This window comes from Halyomorpha halys, unplaced genomic scaffold (assembly GCF_000696795.3).
Source record: "Halyomorpha halys isolate HHAL.00 unplaced genomic scaffold, Hhal_1.1 Scaffold766.1, whole genome shotgun sequence".
Classification (NCBI taxonomy): domain Eukaryota; kingdom Metazoa; phylum Arthropoda; class Insecta; order Hemiptera; family Pentatomidae; genus Halyomorpha; species Halyomorpha halys.
The window spans coordinates 63,092-80,342 of NW_027111507.1; the positions used below are offsets into that span (position 1 = coordinate 63,092).

Genomic DNA, 17,251 nt, shown 5'->3' on the forward strand with positions numbered 1-17,251 from the left:
AAAAGTTTTGAGAGGATTGGAAGTAGGCTGATTGGTCTATAGGAAGCAGGATCATTAGGAGGTTTTCCTGATTTTGGAAAGAGAATTATAATGGAATGTTTCCAAAGGATAGGGAAATGGGTTGTTCTTAGGATACAATTATAGAGATATGTAAGGAATATTATAGCTTTGGGAGGAAGTCTAATTATCTTGGGTTTATTTATTTTTATTAAGTGTAGATAATAAAACATTCATGCTTACAATTTAAACATGTAGGAAAGTATCAATTCTCTTTCTTGTACTCAGTTATGTATTATGATGAATATTTTAACCTTTGACTATATAAAAAAATTTTCAGTAATTTTAAAACCAATATTACTAATCACACAATTGCATTATTTTAATTCTAATCTCAGGTTAACTATTTAGTTTGTTTTTAATAGTACTTTTACTTACGGCTGTCACTATCATCTTCAGCAGAAAACCTATCTTTCCATTCCCAGCCTGGAGCCGAAATTTTCTCTAGAAAATGCAACAATTTTTCTTCAGAACTGTTGAACCATCTTTCTGAGGTTCTGTGGTAATCACAATAAACCCTGAAAAAATATATATAAGGAGTATTCATGATCTTTAGTTTAACATGTTAAAGCGTGCTAAATGGAAAAAACAAATATGCTAGATGGAGAAATATTTCCTTCTTTCACCATGTTAAAACGATATAACATGGTTGAGAGTCTGTTACTTGGTCTGTTGAAGGGAAAATGACGTCACGCAACAGACCATCTGAGCTCGTCACCGTTTTGTTTGTTGTGTTGGGTTACTTGCTCGTGGTTTGTGTTTTAATTGTGAGTAAATATTGTTGAGGATGTTTTAAAATCTAATAAAGCAATGGATGACAATTATATTAACATAATGACAGTTATCAATTAGCTCATCTTGATTCTCACAAGTCAGTAGATCAACAAGGCACTTAGTAGCCTAACTTTCACGCAACTTCCACTTTAAGCATGTTGTAATAAATTACTTTAATCAAAACTTAGAAGTAAACAATAACTTGAAATTTTGGAAAGAAAGGTTATAAAATAAGTTGCTCAAAAAATCCGGTAGGAGCTCTTATACATTCAACATTTAACATAACTTTAAATAGGGCTGGTCATAATCCTATACTTATAACATTTAATATAGTAAAACATTTTACATTTAACTCATCATGTATACTCTTATAATGAACGGTTGTCATCATCCCTTTTTCCTTTGTCGTTTCTTGGTACGCAGCGCATTGAGTAAAATGTTTTGACTCTTAAATTTTCCTCAAAGGATTTTGAAAAATAAAATGTCTTCATAAATATCTAAGTGAAATGTTGTACTTTCGAGTTAAGTAGGTCAACAGAGAGTGGTACTTTGTTTAAACGATAACTATGCTACATAAGTTCGTAGTGTTTCTCAATAACATTCTCTATTCTCTTTTATTTCTATGTATTTTGTAATTATGTGTATTTAATGACCACTAAATGAATTGGATCATATTATTTTCGACATTAAAACATACAAAAAGTGATAAAGGTATAGAAAGACAAAGTCGCATAAGTAACCTAATATAAATGGATTTTTATTAGATAGGGGTATTTACTGTCGTCGATCTCCTTCTGCCAGGGTTAGTGCCATTGAACAGTTCTGAGGATGTAAGTGCTGTTCGGGAAACCGAGGAAGCGTTAATCCTCACTAGCTCACAGTTGGGTAAAAGAAGTTAGCTATAACTAACAACTAAAAACTAAAGCTAAATTAACTGTGGTTGCATTGCAAACTAAAACCTAACCGGTTATAATACAAGAGCCCAAGAGGAGAAAAAAGTCAGTTATTTCACCCCAATTTTTTATTACTTTAATGAAAACTAGGTATAATTACTAGTCAAAATATATGAGTCTGCCAAGTATAGGTAGGGGGAATAAAAAGTGGCGGCTGTTTAAAAACATTAAAAATAATTAATTTTTTATTCGGAACTCAATATCTTTATAAATACCAACAAAAATTGAAAATCCAAGTGAGCATCATTTAAAGTAGAGTAAATTTGTTAAAATTTAATCCCTAATAGAGATATTTACGTTCAATAGTTCTCGAGATATAGCTTTTTAAAAAGCAACATTTCATAAAAATGCTTTATGGAACGTATTGAAATATGAGTAGTTAGTTAATTTGAATTTTTTTAATTTTTGAGAAATCTATATCTCTGGAACTATGTGACGTGCAGATGTCTATTAGCACTCAAATTAAAGCTAGTTTAATGTACTATAAAGTAGTGTATGACGTTTATTTTCGTAGGAGTAGTAGTTCTCATGAAATTTGCTAAAATAAATTGATTTATAGTTGTTCGGACAAATTTTCATTTCCCAAATTTATATTCATATGTGATTATCATAAAAACTACTACCCCTACGAAGGTAAGTGACCTAAACTACTTTATAATAAGTTAAATTTCCTTTATTTTGAGTGTTGGTAGACATATGTGTGTCTTATGGGTCTAGAGATATATTTTTTTCAAAAATCCAACATTTTATACGAACAACCAGAAATTAACATTTTGTGGGTTTATTTTGTCAAATATCATAAAAACTACTACTCCTACAAAGATAAACATAACTATTTTATAGTAAATTTAACTAGCTTTAATTTAACTAGCTTTAACTGTAATTCCTATGGTTTCTGAAATAAAGTTTTTCATAAATCAAACTTATTGTCCGAACAACAATAAATCAATTTATTTTAAAAGCCTATATCTCGAGAACTATTGAACGTAAATAGCTCTATTAGGGCTAATTTTTCAGCAAATTTACTCTTCTTTAAATAATATTATTTTAGATTTTCTAGTGTTGTTGGTAGTTTTTAAGATATAGAGCTCCAAATGAAAAATTGATGTTTTTTTAAGGTTTTGAAACAGCCGCTATTTGTTATTCCCTCTACCTATACTTGCCAGACTCATCAGTTTTGACTAGTAATTATACATAGTTTTCATTAAAGTAATAAAAGTGGTATGAGATAACTGCCTTTTTTCTACCCGGCTCTTGTACTATTAGTTGTAAGCTGTTTGCTCATAGCTAACTCTTAGAAATAAATTAGCTAAGATCTGAAATCAGAAACTAACATTTAGTTATGAAAAGTAAGGCCATAGCTAAAAATGATATTAAGTTTCAACTAAATAATAATATTATAATAAAAACATCCAAGTACAGGCTTCATTTTAACTTTTCTTATATCTGATATACCGCCATGTTTATGTTTTCTCAGGTCAATCGATTAATTTCAGAGCTGCTGAGAATGAAAAAAATAATCGATTTTATGATCATATCCTTACGTATCGATATATTTTAATTTTTTAAAAAGTTTTTTAGAGGAACTAATTTTGACAACTATTTAGCTATTAGTCTGTCCTTAGTTAACTAAATATTAGCTAGCTAATGTCCAACTCTGCACTAGCTGTGCACATCAGCATTTTTTCAGTACACCTTAACAAATAAATTATAATAAATTTCAGGGTTTAAAACAATAATGCACAAAAAGTGTCATTTGATATGTTTAATGAAACAAGAAATAGTTCTATTTCAATGCTAGTTGAACTTTTCACACTATGTTAGTTGATAAAAAATAAATTAGGTTGATTACCGTATCCTTACCATTCTGGGTGTATTCTCCAGTTTCCTTTGAAGAATGAATTCACTGGGATACCTGAAAAAGATAGAATACCATTTAAAATTTCTAAAAATTAATAACTATTCGACAGCTATAATAAAAATTAGCTTTTTAAACAAATTATAATCGAAGATTTAGTGGATATGAATACTAAAACTGATTTCGTAGATAAAATTAACAAAGATAATTTAAGTTTTTGATACTGTGCAATGGAACACGTGTAAAAATAATATTCTATGGTGTATTGGAATGTTTGACAGTTCCGGACACGCTATCTGTACGTACTTTTATTATGTAAGTTACATAACATCAAAAATCAGTGAAGACTAAAATGACTTTATTCTAACATATTTACAAGAACTACATGTTACTGTTACTTAGTCTCTATCTTCTAACTTAGCTATCTAGTCTAGTAAATATATATGAACAGTTGAGAAGAGGGGGTAGGAAGAATAGTGAAATAGGAGAAGGGGTTTGGACCAATCAGATAATTTAGGAAATTAGACGGAGCCTAGAGAGCCAATGAAATTAGAAGTAAATATCTGGGAGGGAGAAAAAGGCGTGACGAAAAGTTGGGTAGCCAGACTTCTAAGAAAGAGACCATGACCTAAAGACTTGCGTACTGACTTACATATGTTAACCATAAAATAGTTTGACTGATGCAAGTCCATTGTGAGATGACAGCTTGTACCTGCCTAAGTGCCAGGCCCTTGCTTTCTACATTGATATAGAATACTAAGGTGAGGTCACTTCCTCTATAGTCAGTGTCTGTCGAAATGTGCCAGATGTCTATAGTTTATACTATATAGTTTATAATGATAGTCGGTTTATAATAATAGCTGTTAAATACTATAGCGTTCGTTAACTTGTACACAAAGGAATATTTGTTTGACACGTGTCGTGTCGTGTCGGATAATATAAAACTACCTTAATGTGGACGAATCCTTACTGAATGGTGAGTGAGACGAAACATCTTTAAAAAGGGATGTTTCTTTTGCTAGGGTGTCCTGCGGCTAATTCTTACAGCACAATACTGTGAGTGGTTAATGAATTTAACTTAAGTGAACCGAGTGTCAAAATGTGGAAATGGTTTATTATTATTTTTTTTTTTGGACATAACCTAGTATAGGAGACATTGTTTTTTCACTCAGCATAAGAAGTAAACTATTATCTAGGGGTCCTATAAGATATAGAATTATTTATAATTAGATTATTGCAAAGGAGATGTAATAGTAACCCTATTAATATATGTATTATACTTTTTTTTTTTTTAATTTTTATAAGTAATTATTCTCCTTAAAAATGTATAATAAATAGCTGATATTATAAAAAGTTTTTTTATTTAATAATTGACAATAATATTGATTAGCATTAATGACAAATTATACATTATATATAAAATAGTTTATCAGTAACCTGAAGATGGGAGATAATTCCGAAACATCGTTGTATGTGAAATAAATTGTTTGTTACATTTAAACAAGGAAGATTGTGTCATTCACCAATTTCATATTAATTTTTATAATATATTTAGATTTTGTTTTAATGTTTGGCTTACCCATCTGCCTGCTCTTGAGTATTTCATCCCCTGCTTTCACCCAGAAGTTACCATAGGAGTGTGGGAGAACAAGACCCATCGTGAATGGTGTGTTGTTTAGAGGAGCATAAAAGTAATTTCTTTTTTCTACACCAACACGTCTCTAAAATACATGAAAACATTTTTATTACTTCATAGTATATGCAATTTAAACATTCCTTAGATATATACCGATGATTATTGTCGATCGTTGAAAATATCAAAATGTTCTTCTCTCAATTATATTAAAATCGGGTTATCCTTCAACAGCCTAAGTTAAAGAAAAGTGATGATTGATAAAAAAACCTTGACACAGATATTATATATCAGTATCACCTTTTTTAGCAGAAAGAAATATTTATACCTTTTCCATTACATAAAATTATCATATCTATCGATAATTTATCGTATCCTATATGAAATATATATCATATATATATTTTTTCTCTACCGACCTTATCTTTGGCCGTCCGAATCAGCCTTCGGCCTTATCTAATCAGCCTTAATTTAATAAATTAATTAATTGGTTGAAAAATACTGAAATAAACATTATCTTGATACATTCTTTATCTTTGGAACGAACGAATTATTTTGTTTCTTCTTTTTTTGTTTAGTAGCATTTCGGCCTCTGATACATGTGTACCAAATCAGGCACCCTGTGTGAAACTGTCTAAAACTTTTTTTTTCAAAACTGTTCCACCAAAACGACTTTAACGATTGTGATGAAACTTACTTCTTGTCTTCTAGATAACGATCCTTAACTTTTCATATATAGCATAAATCCTTGAAAAAATGCTGGAAAAAGTTAAGAAGAAAAGAAAATTTTATTTGCGTATATTTAGGCTCCACTTAACCATTGAATTTCTCCCGAATCCAATCCTTGAAGTACAAAATCCTTCTTGAAATCCTTAATGCTCCTTACTTAGTTACAATTCAAGTCATCCATCAGGACCTTAATGCTCCATATGTTGCCGATTTGTCTTGAACCAGATACCAATCCTTCCATGATAAACTTCCCAACCATCCAAACTCAATTGTTTCTGAAAGGAAGATGGCCTCCAGATCTCCTCCTCAAGAAATTTTATTAGAGTTTTATCAATGGGTAGATTCTCCACATGTTTGCATCATGTTATTTTATCACTAGCAGTAAATTTACTTGTATATATTTTTATACAGTTGTAAATAACAATAAATAAATTATAATATTCACGTATAACTTAAAAAGTTTTTATTGTAAGCTATGTATGATAAACTGTGTTAAAACCCCCATCTCCTCCGCCCGGCAATTAAATCCACTACAAAACAAAACAGAAATCGTTAAAATCGGACCACTATTAGTAAAGATATGGCGTATTGAAATTTGTTTTAAAAGTGATTTCCTCATTTTCTAATCAATTTTTGTACACGGATTTTTCGAATTATTCGAAAGATTCCAGATGCTCATTTGTATAATAATTAAATTATAAATCAATTAAATTATAAAATAATATAAATTTTAAAAATAAGTAAATAAAAATAAAATCTTTTTCAGTATAATATTAGTAAATTCTTATAGTCTTAGCAGAATATTGGTTAGGAAAGTTGTTTGCCAATTGGAGTATTATTTAGTTAATATAGTGATTAATAAAATATAGAAAGAAATATAAAGATAGCAATACATAAATAACATAAAAGAAATATAAATATAGCGACAAATACGAAAAGCACTTCCTGCTAAACTATATTTTTCATTTACTGAAACCACAATGATCAATATAAATTTATATTCCTTATTTGACAATTAACAAACTGCATTTACCATATCATCATAGTGAAATTTGATTTTCAATCCATGGGTGCTACCTTCCGTTCCATTCACCATTACTTCACGCAACTGGAACAAAAATATATGTATTTAAAATTGATACATTAATGCTGTTAAGGTAATTTATTATAATTAAATCAATGCAATAAGGGAATTGAAGGGAATTTCATTCACAAACTTATTTAATCAACAAATTAAACACAAATTACAGGGATAAAATTAACTTTTTTGTTAAAGTTATCAACACACGCTCAAGCATGCTTAATTCAGTTAGTAAAATTATTTAATGTTATGAGATGATATTTATTTCGGAACATATTACTTAAAATATTATTTTGAACTGTTGATTTTTATTCACTATTTATTTTTAGTTCAAGTGATGAGATGGGCAGGACACGTCGTTAGGATGGGCAGTGAGGATCCACCAAGACAATTACTGATGGAGCCTCTCCATGGTACCAGGAGAAGAAGAAGGCCAAAGCTGCGATGGGCTGATGGTGTTGCTGCTGATGCGACAAATATGCTGGGGCTTCGGAATTGGATGACGGCTGCAAGGGACCGAGACAGTTGGCGGAAGCGACTGGAGGAGACCAGGATTCGACACCGGATTGTAGAGCCACACTAGTAGTAGTAGTTGATTTTTATTAGGCTGAGAGGGTTGTGGGGGGGGGGAATAAAATTAAGCTCCTCTTTTAACGTCAATATAGAAGCTAAGGGGTTGAGTATACTGAAAAAATTATGATAAAGTCTGTACTAATCAGAATAGTATTTTAAGCTGCCGACCCCAATGCCACAACTAAAATACCGATGAATAAAGAACCAGTCAACCTTTCACCAATGCCAGCATTGTCGGGAAATAATTATCAATGATGCATAGATTAGCCAAATTCCAACTGATAAATTGTTTACTTGGATTTTATCCCAACAACTAATTTGTGTCTTTGGCGGCGGTTTGGTTCTGTTATCAGAAAATAACAAAGTTATGGAGTTTTAACACATTATGAGTATTTCGCAGTCTCAAGCGAAGTCTTTACCCCAAAAAACTGCGCTTCATTCTACTTGGTCAATGAATCAAGATATTTATTACATTGTCCGTTACAAGCTGAGAATTACATAAATTTGCCGTTTTATTTGATGTTAATTCAGTTGGTTATTGCACTCACCACTGCGGGTAGGATATACTAAGTCACCTTCTGATTCGATAATTATTTAATACTTTATTACATATACTTCCTAAGATTCATCTTCGGGTTTTCCAGGCGCTCTCATGTCTCCCATTGGTATACCAAGTTGAAGTGGCTCTATCCAACCCCCCAAAGGCAATAACTCCTTGTTGTTTTCCTATTCCAAGTCTTTAAAATAAAAAAACTACCTATATCCTTGATCAAATCACTCTACGTTCATACATTCATTCATTAAACACCGGATCCCTACCGATTTATCTATAAATGCCCCCTTATAAAACCACCCCCTTCGGCAAATCCTTCTTCATTCGCGCGACCTCCTTTTGGAATTCTCTTCCCATCTCGATTCAATCCTCATCCATTCTTTCCTTTAAACAACACCTATTCCTTCACTTACAACATAACCAAACCTCCTCATCAATATAAATAGTCACATATTTATTACAATTTTAAATTGCAATAAACCTGGGAGTGCGGTGGCACTGTGCTAAGGCACGATACTATTAACTCCAAGGATTCGACTGTAGCCATGAGTAACCCTGTGGGTCCTGGAGCCATCCTGGGGTCCACCCAGCCTCATAAAGTGGGTACCCTTAATGGGGTGAAAATCTGGCGGTCTAGCGTGATTCTGACCAATTACCTCTTTGCACTACCGTTGGTCTAGTAATGGTACTTTCATATAAAGTACTGTACCCTTAACCCTTCATGGTTTCTAGTGGTACAGATTTAATTAACCTAAGGTCGGTCGTAATGTAATTTTAACCTACATACTGAAACATTCTAAATGTTTACCAGACAATTAATCATAATGTGTAAACATTTTATTTATTCTTAGAGGACCTTTGTTCCAGAATGAAATAATTTTTTAGTTATATTCCATATACTAAATTATGTGATGATTATGAATGTAGGCAGTAGTATAACAAATGTCGAATACACCCCGAGGCGAAAATCCTTATGACAATCCAACCCAATTTTAGTTCATAATTAATGATTTCTACCAAATACAAGATAGTTCCTACCCATTATGCACCTCTTTATAAAAAAAGTACTTTAACGCGTTACAAAAAAACAACAACAACATATTTTTGCAACAAGCAAAACAAAGAGAACATACACACACATGAGTTGCGTGTAGATAAAATAGTGGATATTTCACAACAATTTAATCTACCAAGAGAATTACGTTCGTGCATGTGTGTGCATGGCGATGAAATTGATTTGGAACCATCTAGATGCAAAAGACTACAAAATTAATTATCTATTTAACTACAATCGATTTATTCTATGACATCTATTACTTATAATTCGAGGGAAAATCTACGATTTTGTGGACCTTCTTTATTTTTTTAATATTTCATATTTTCTTAATTTAAAGTCGATCATGGCAGTGGTCAACTGACAGTAAAAAAAACAATAAAAATAAAATAACTTCTTCTTTTACTGGCACAACAGGCGCATGGAGCTGCCCTTGGCCTGCTCAACAGCCGCCAACCATCTTTCTCTATCTTCTGTAAGGGTAACTGGGATCCTCAGTTGTCGCAGATCCCGCCTCACAGCATCCCTCCATCGGCCCTTCGGCCTACCACGTTGCCGCACACCATCCGGAACGTAACTGTACAGTTTATGAGCCACTCTTTCCTCCCTCATCCTCATTACATGGCCAAGACATTTAAGAATCTGTATCCTGATGTACGAGGAGATGCTATATTTCTTATAGAGGCCAAAAAGTACACCATTTTTCATTCTTCGCCAATTACCATTCTCGCATACGGGCCCTAAGATTCTCCTCAGAATTACTCTTTCAAACCTGTCTAGCAGGTTAATGCTTTTATTGCTCTTGGTCCAAGTTTCTCCACCGTATGTGACGACTGACCTTATCAACGTTTTGTACAGGGTGAACTTGCTGGTACAGCAAACTTTTTGCTTTAGATTAGTCTTACAATGGAGAAATAGGCTTTATTTCCAGCAGCAATTCTACTTTTATCTTCTTCATCCTGGTTCTCATTGATAATAGAGCCAAGGTAAGAAAAACTTCTTACCACTTCGAAATTATAGGGGCCCATTACAAGGCGGCTCTGCCTCTGGTCCAGAGGCTTCTTAACAACAGCATAATCCTGTTTTTCCCCATTAATATGCAGGCCCATCCTGTTTTGCTTCGACATCCATCGCTTCAAAAGCAGTCCTGCTCTGCAGGAATCTACCAATGATGACGACGTCGTCTGCATAGGCCAGAACTTGGGTCATCTTTGTGAATACTGTTCCTTCCTGAATTAAAAATCAAAAAACGCTTAAGCTACCTATGTGTATTGAATTCTAATTTAGGTTGAGATTCCTTCCTTTTTGGTTTTCTTGGTAAAGAAGATCTAAATGGGAAGGGTTCGTAAATGTAGTTTGTTATAAATACTACCATTGTAGAATCTTTGTAATACTATTTTCCAATTGAAGGAATAGGTCATCAAGAATTGACGCCATTAATTTAAATCTGGTCCTAATTCTTCAATCCTCTCCATTTCCGTTCCCACTTGTTCACCTCCCTGATCACAGATATCCTCGTGTAACATGACCGTCCATGCTTCTGAGTACCTTGTGGATTTCTACTGCAAGTGCATCTTTTTTATGACATTATTAGGCATTGTTATAGTGCTCCATTTTATTTTCATTCTATTTTCTTGATAAGTTCATCTATTGGCTTAAATTGTCTTTTGCTCCACATCTTTGTTGGGATTAATTTCAGACCAGTGGATCCCAAGCATTCTCATCGAGCACATAGGAACAAATACTTGAAATATTTCCATATTCTTTTTGTTTATCCTCCATGTTCCTGCTAAAAAATCAGTACTAACAAGACATTTATTTTAAACAAAGGCAATTTTGTATCTAGGGAAAGGAAGAGTTTGTAGAGAATAATTAATACTCTTTTGATAATTTAGAAAAATTAGTTTCGTGTACTAATTTATAGTAAAATTTAAATTGTTCATAAAATGGCTCAAATATATATATACAACATTCAATATAAAGTTAATTATAAGGATGATTATAGCTTTTGAAGTTAAACTATATATAACTGTAAATAATATCTGTAAAACCACAACGCGCGGCCAAAAATCTTCCTTGTTTCTAGTACCATTCATGAAACCAAACTTTAAATATTTAAAAAAAAGATTGATCTGTCAATAACTGGGACATTTACTCTATTACTTTTTAGCTTAATACTATTGTTTGCCAAAAGTTTTACTTTAATCGTGCGAAAAAGTTACATACCACAAAATTTTATTTGTACATATGAAGGTATAAGGTATATATGGATTGTGTATGGACGAAAACCTAGAGACAATATTGTCCAGTCTTTTATCTACTCTCTCAAAACAGATCTTTTGAAAGTAAGACTCTTCTTATGAACAAAAATGTGACGGTTCGGACTCCTATGCCAAAGCAACGGTGATAGTTGGGTTAATAATTTTTGAGTTCAGCTTTGCATTAACTACGGAGAACAAATTAATGTTAGTTTTTAACTTTTTAAATTTCATACCTCGGTTCCTTTTTACCTTCAGTATATCTTCATGAGGCTTTCGTGGTTCTGTGACTTCATCGTCGAGCAGCTCGACTTCCGTCAAATCGATACTGTTGTAGTTGGGCTTCACTTCTCCATCATGCTGTAAAGTAATTAGCAAACTTTATATTTCCAACTATCAATATTTTAATTATACTAACTTTATTGGACTATTTTTATACCGAACAAAATTTTGTAGGCCACTATAAATTCAGAAACAAATAAAAAAATCTGAACATATCATTTAAAATCCTTCCTAGGATTCAGGTCCTACAGTAATATTCGTTGTAATAAGGAATCAAATGGTTCCCATAATTACAAATGTGTGCTTTATTTTAGTATTGCTTGTACCATCAGTATTTATTTGAATAATTGATCAACAAAAGCAGGGGATCAATGTGAACTACTGTAGTTCGTATTTTGACACTACTATAACTAATTCAATGCCTTAATGTTCACAACTTAGACACCAAACGGCATTTAGTAAACAAGATATAGTATTTTTTCCTTTTATGTTAAATAAATATAATAGAAAATAGTGATATATACTTACAATTGGTCTTAAATCAGGATGGAACAATATGTAGCCATTATTAGTGATAACAAAAGCGTACCCATTAGCGCCAATCTGGAACCAAAGAATCGTTTAATAGAGCTTATTTATATAAATTATATACTTCAATTTACTTTTTTAAACAAAAAAAAGTTCATAAATAGTTTATCATGCTAACATTATTTTCTTTCTTTACCCACGAATCAACACATAAATTTAAATTATATAAATTGTGTTCAATATATATCACCGAACTTCAATGGATACCAGAACAGCCTCCCATTTTTGCTTTCATAATAATTTCAGATTCATTGAACTCACTAATGATTTTAAGCAACATGTTTTTTGAACTTCCAATTATTATAAAAATCCAAGAGATACTGCCATTCTTATCCTGTCAGAACCCATTAGGCCTTTTCAAATAAAAATAAATCAAAGGAAAGGTAATTCGTTTATGGTCTACATGAGTGGGGGCAAACAAGTCGATCGCGTGGCAAATTTGGATTGATCGTCCATCGCTTGCAATGTCTGGTGTGGAATTTCGTGTAGAATGGACTTTAAAGCGATTCTAGAAGAAATAACTTTCTGGCAATAGTTTCAGACATTTTTCATATGAATCAAAAGTTATTGATTAGTATGTTATTTTAATTCCCCTGGATGTGAGTTTTTTAGCTCTTTAAATCATTACTGCTGTTTTTTTACGTAGGTAGATTAGCCGTATAATCTGTATTTCAGTGCTATGTGTACTCAGTGAGCTATTCCTAGATTAGCAAAAAGTTATATTATTCTTTCAAAATACATTTTCCTGCCCCACCCCCCGAAAAAATGCGAAAGTGGAATATTCAAATCAAATCATCAGCCATAATTTGCAACTTTTTAATATTTACGTCCTTTACGTAAAGGAAAAAATTACAATCTTTTCAAAATAAAGTAAGAATTGCAGTGGATGCTCCTTGGTTTATAAGTAATAGCATCGGAAATTACAAATAGAGACAATAGATAATTACATCAAAAAAAGGTTCATGAAGTTCCACTCCCAGTTATCGTCAGTTAAAGAAGCACTGACCTAAAATTTGGAAAACCCAACCACAACCCGAAGACTAAAGCCCAGGCTGCTGCAGGACACTCTGTTATAAGTTCTATATTTATCAGTTCTGTAATTGTCACTTTAAAATTTTATTTTAGTTTAATTTTTTTTTCTCTTCATCTTTTCCTTAAATTAACTTTTTTTCCATTAGAAGTCAATTAATTATTTTATTAAATCCATAAATGTCATTGTTTTTGTTATTAACTTTACTTTTATCTTTTATTAAGAATTATTATTTTAATCTATTTATTTTATCTTAATTTTTTTTTATTTATAACCTTTGTATATAGTTAGGGGTGACTTCTGTATGAAACTATATCCCCTCCCCATAATCAAGTGTTAAAAAAAAAAATGTACCTCATTCATTAACCATGCAAGGCCAAGGCTGATCTGGTATTATTGAGAATACTTCCTTATTTTAGTAATTATACATTCAATAATGATTGGAGTATTACCTTATAAGGTAGAGTTAAACTTTTGATATCTGAAATCAGGACATCAGTTCCAGCAACGCCTAAAAGTTCTGGAAGCCGCGTCTGAAAATATAATAATTGCACAAAAGATTTTATTGAATGCTTCGTAGATCGTTTAAAAAAAAATCAAACTGTTTGCAACTAATTTACCTCATTAGCTTTTTGGCTAGGTCTTTTGTCGAAGGCTGGTCCAGAGACTGAGGTCATAAATCTGTAATCTTTAGACGACGATCTAGTATCCAAACTTCCCTAAAGCAAATTTTATAGTATTTATGACAAAAGACAAGCTGAGAAATAGTTATTTGCCATGTTATACATACAGTAGCATCGACAAAGGAATGCGTCCAAGAAAGGGGGTGTTCTACTGCTTGGAGTACCATCGGCCTAGCGATCACGTTGAGATACTTCAAAACTTCACTTCGCACCTCTTCCAACGATTTGATGTGGCCGAAGTACCCTATTAATTAAAATTACGTTTTAATGGGGTGTAGGAGAAAATATAACATTAATTATTTTTTCTTGTAATAATTAATTAATTAATGCAATTCATAATTTTAGAAAAGCCATAAGTTTAAAATTATCGATGTATTCTTTTTGCACATTGTGTAGACACGGGCTGAGTGATTTTTATTACAGTTTTATATATTTTATTTTTAGATATGAATAATTGTAATTCAACAACTTAATTTCCAAAGGGTTTCATTTGTTAAAACTTTACTATATTTCTTTTCAGAACTTTATACACTTTATTCACTTCTTTATATTTTATATAAAGAAAAGGATGGCTCTTCTGTCCATTATTAAGTTCTAAAAATAAAAATATATAGTTAAATATTTGCGATTAACATACAGCTACAATCAACAAAGTTAAAATTGTATTTTGATAAAAATTCATACAAATGTTACACATTTACATACAAATAATTCAATATTTAACTATATATATATTCACTTCACTAATGAAAAAAAATGAGGTTTTAAAAAATAGGACTTATATAATTTAAAAATAATTTTCAATTTAAAATGTCATATATTCTCAAATTAATAATAAGCTTAGAAAAAAAAAATTGAACAATACCTAAGAAATTTGGCTTAGTCTCAAAAACATTTTATATTTGTAAATGGTTATAAATTAATGAAGTATATGTATATATGGTTAAATAATTAATTATATTTGCATATAAATTTGTAAATTAAAAATGTTAAAATCCAATGTAATCTTTGTTGATTGTAACTGTTTGTTGAACTGTAAAAGTGTTGATTGGAAGTATTTTTATTTTTAGAACTTGATAATGGGCTGATGAGCCAAAAACGTTGTTTGCATGATATAAAGAATAAAGAAGTGGATAAAGAATTTAAAATAAAGTCCTGATAAGAAATATAAAAGTTTTATTTTTGAAATTCTTCAAGCATTCAAATTGTAATCGAGGCAGTTTTTTTTTTTTTTATATTAATCTAAAACCTATTTTTTTGTTGCTTATATCCTTTCTAAAACATAAAATTCTACATATCACACACTCTAATACACAATAAATGTAGAAATTATTTTCCAAAATAATAAATGTACTTAAATCTTACCCCTATTCAAGCAAGCCATGTTTTTTATTTCATCAACATTAGAAAGTTCTTTTCCAATCAAGTAGGTAAATATTCGAACGGGTATTCTTGTTCTATTGTCGAACCAATTATATTTCTGAAATATCTCTGTTGTATTTTCTGGCACACTGTCAGTTATCAGTATAATAGCTTGATTGCAAATGTCATTATAGCATTGTCTCTGCACTCTATACTGCAACAATATCCAGAAACATCTGAAATATCCACTGATGATATACCCTTTAATCCTTTATTGAATTATAATCTATTTGTTATCAGTAAAAATAAATTTATAAGTTTGTAAGTAAATTAGCTTAGATTTATCGCATAATTAATTAAGTATTTTTGAATACCTACAGTAATAGAAAAAAAAATTCAAATAACATATTATTTTTGCTTTTTATCTCAACGCTTATTCCCGTATTACAGCTAATAGACAGGTTATCTTTATATATATTATAAATATCTAGTTCGAGACTGAAATGGTTGTGTAGAAGATTTTTTTTATACCCCATACATTTTCAGAACCCCCATGATATACCGTAAGTACGAAATTTTTCGAAGCCAGTCTTATTCCACATCTATAAGAAAGCAGGAACCTCCATTAAAAATTGAAATTCATAGTTATTAACAGTGAGTGATCATTCGTTTGGTCTGATCTTTTATGTATATATTTTTTTTAAAAAATCTCAAAACTAATTTGAGATAAAAAAATATTTGTTTAGCCTAGAGAAAGAGGTAAGGAAAAATGATGAAGAATACACTAATATTTAATCTCATAAGCATTTAATATTCATAAATAAGCCATATGTGTTAATGTTAAATTTTTTTTTTATTGAATTTTATGACAACTATCTTAATACGTCATCATCTTAAATGGTTGTGTAGATAAAATAACATCCAAAAAAAAAAATCAAAAAGATAAATATGTTTGCTAAAACGTAAAGATAAAGCAACTGCTTTGAAGATCTTTTTTTAAGTATTAATAAAAATTATGGTCATAGTCTCAACCTTCTTTATTAAACATACAACATGTCCAACGTTTCGGCCGATCCAGCCATTATCAAGGACAATCTAATAAAATAACAGCTTCAACTATTCTTTATTATCAACAGTATCAAAACATTATTAATTATAATTCACATACCTTAATTTTAGTATCACCGCCTTACATTGATTTATTAAAAATTAAAAAAAAAAAGAAGGCTATTACACACAAATTAATCAGCACATTTAAAATAAACCTACAAAATACAGACACAATGTGAGGATGTGATACTAAAATTAAGGTATGCGAATTATAATTAATAATGTTTTGATAATAAGTAATAATTAAATCTGTTATTTTATTAGATTGTCCTTGATATTATGGCTGGATTGGCCGAAATGTTGGACATATTATGTGTTTTTTAATAAAGAAGGTTGAGACTATTTGGATAATTTTTATTATTTATTTTTTTTATTCAATTGTATAATGACCGTGTTAGTTCATTAAGTTATTGAGTACGTAAGTAACCTGATACATTAACATGCTATGTAGTTCTGGTGGTAAAAATTACTTCTTCACTGCGACAATAAAATTACAAAAAGTTACTTTTTTAACAACGGTTATTGAATTTTGACCAAATTAAAATCGTTACATTAATAAACCTTTACCTACAAAAAATAGTTTTATAGGTGCAGTTGAATATCAATGATATTGTATGTTTTTTTTGTTTGTTTTTTTAATTATTTATTTATTGTAATTTACAACTGTACAAAA

The 17,251-nt window shown here is 30.7% G+C and overlaps 1 protein-coding gene across 2 annotated transcripts in view; it reads right to left on the minus strand.

Moving 5' to 3' along the window:
• The window catches only part of Ca-Ma2d (Ca[2+] channel Muscle-specific alpha2/delta subunit), a 59,313-nt gene that overhangs the window by 14,925 nt on the left and 27,137 nt on the right, over nt 1–17,251 (minus strand). For both annotated transcript variants that reach the window (XM_067049547.1, XM_067049548.1), the window contains 10 exons: nt 15,472–15,682; nt 14,214–14,350; nt 14,044–14,142; nt 13,876–13,956; nt 12,334–12,408; nt 11,776–11,883; nt 7,038–7,112; nt 5,222–5,363; nt 3,648–3,699; nt 436–575 (listed from right to left, as the gene is read on the minus strand). In XM_067049547.1, the coding sequence (XP_066905648.1) occupies nt 436–575; nt 3,648–3,699; nt 5,222–5,363; nt 7,038–7,112; nt 11,776–11,883; nt 12,334–12,408; nt 13,876–13,956; nt 14,044–14,142; nt 14,214–14,350; nt 15,472–15,682 (1,120 nt within the window). The remainder of the gene's footprint in view (nt 1–435; nt 576–3,647; nt 3,700–5,221; nt 5,364–7,037; nt 7,113–11,775; nt 11,884–12,333; nt 12,409–13,875; nt 13,957–14,043; nt 14,143–14,213; nt 14,351–15,471; nt 15,683–17,251) is intronic.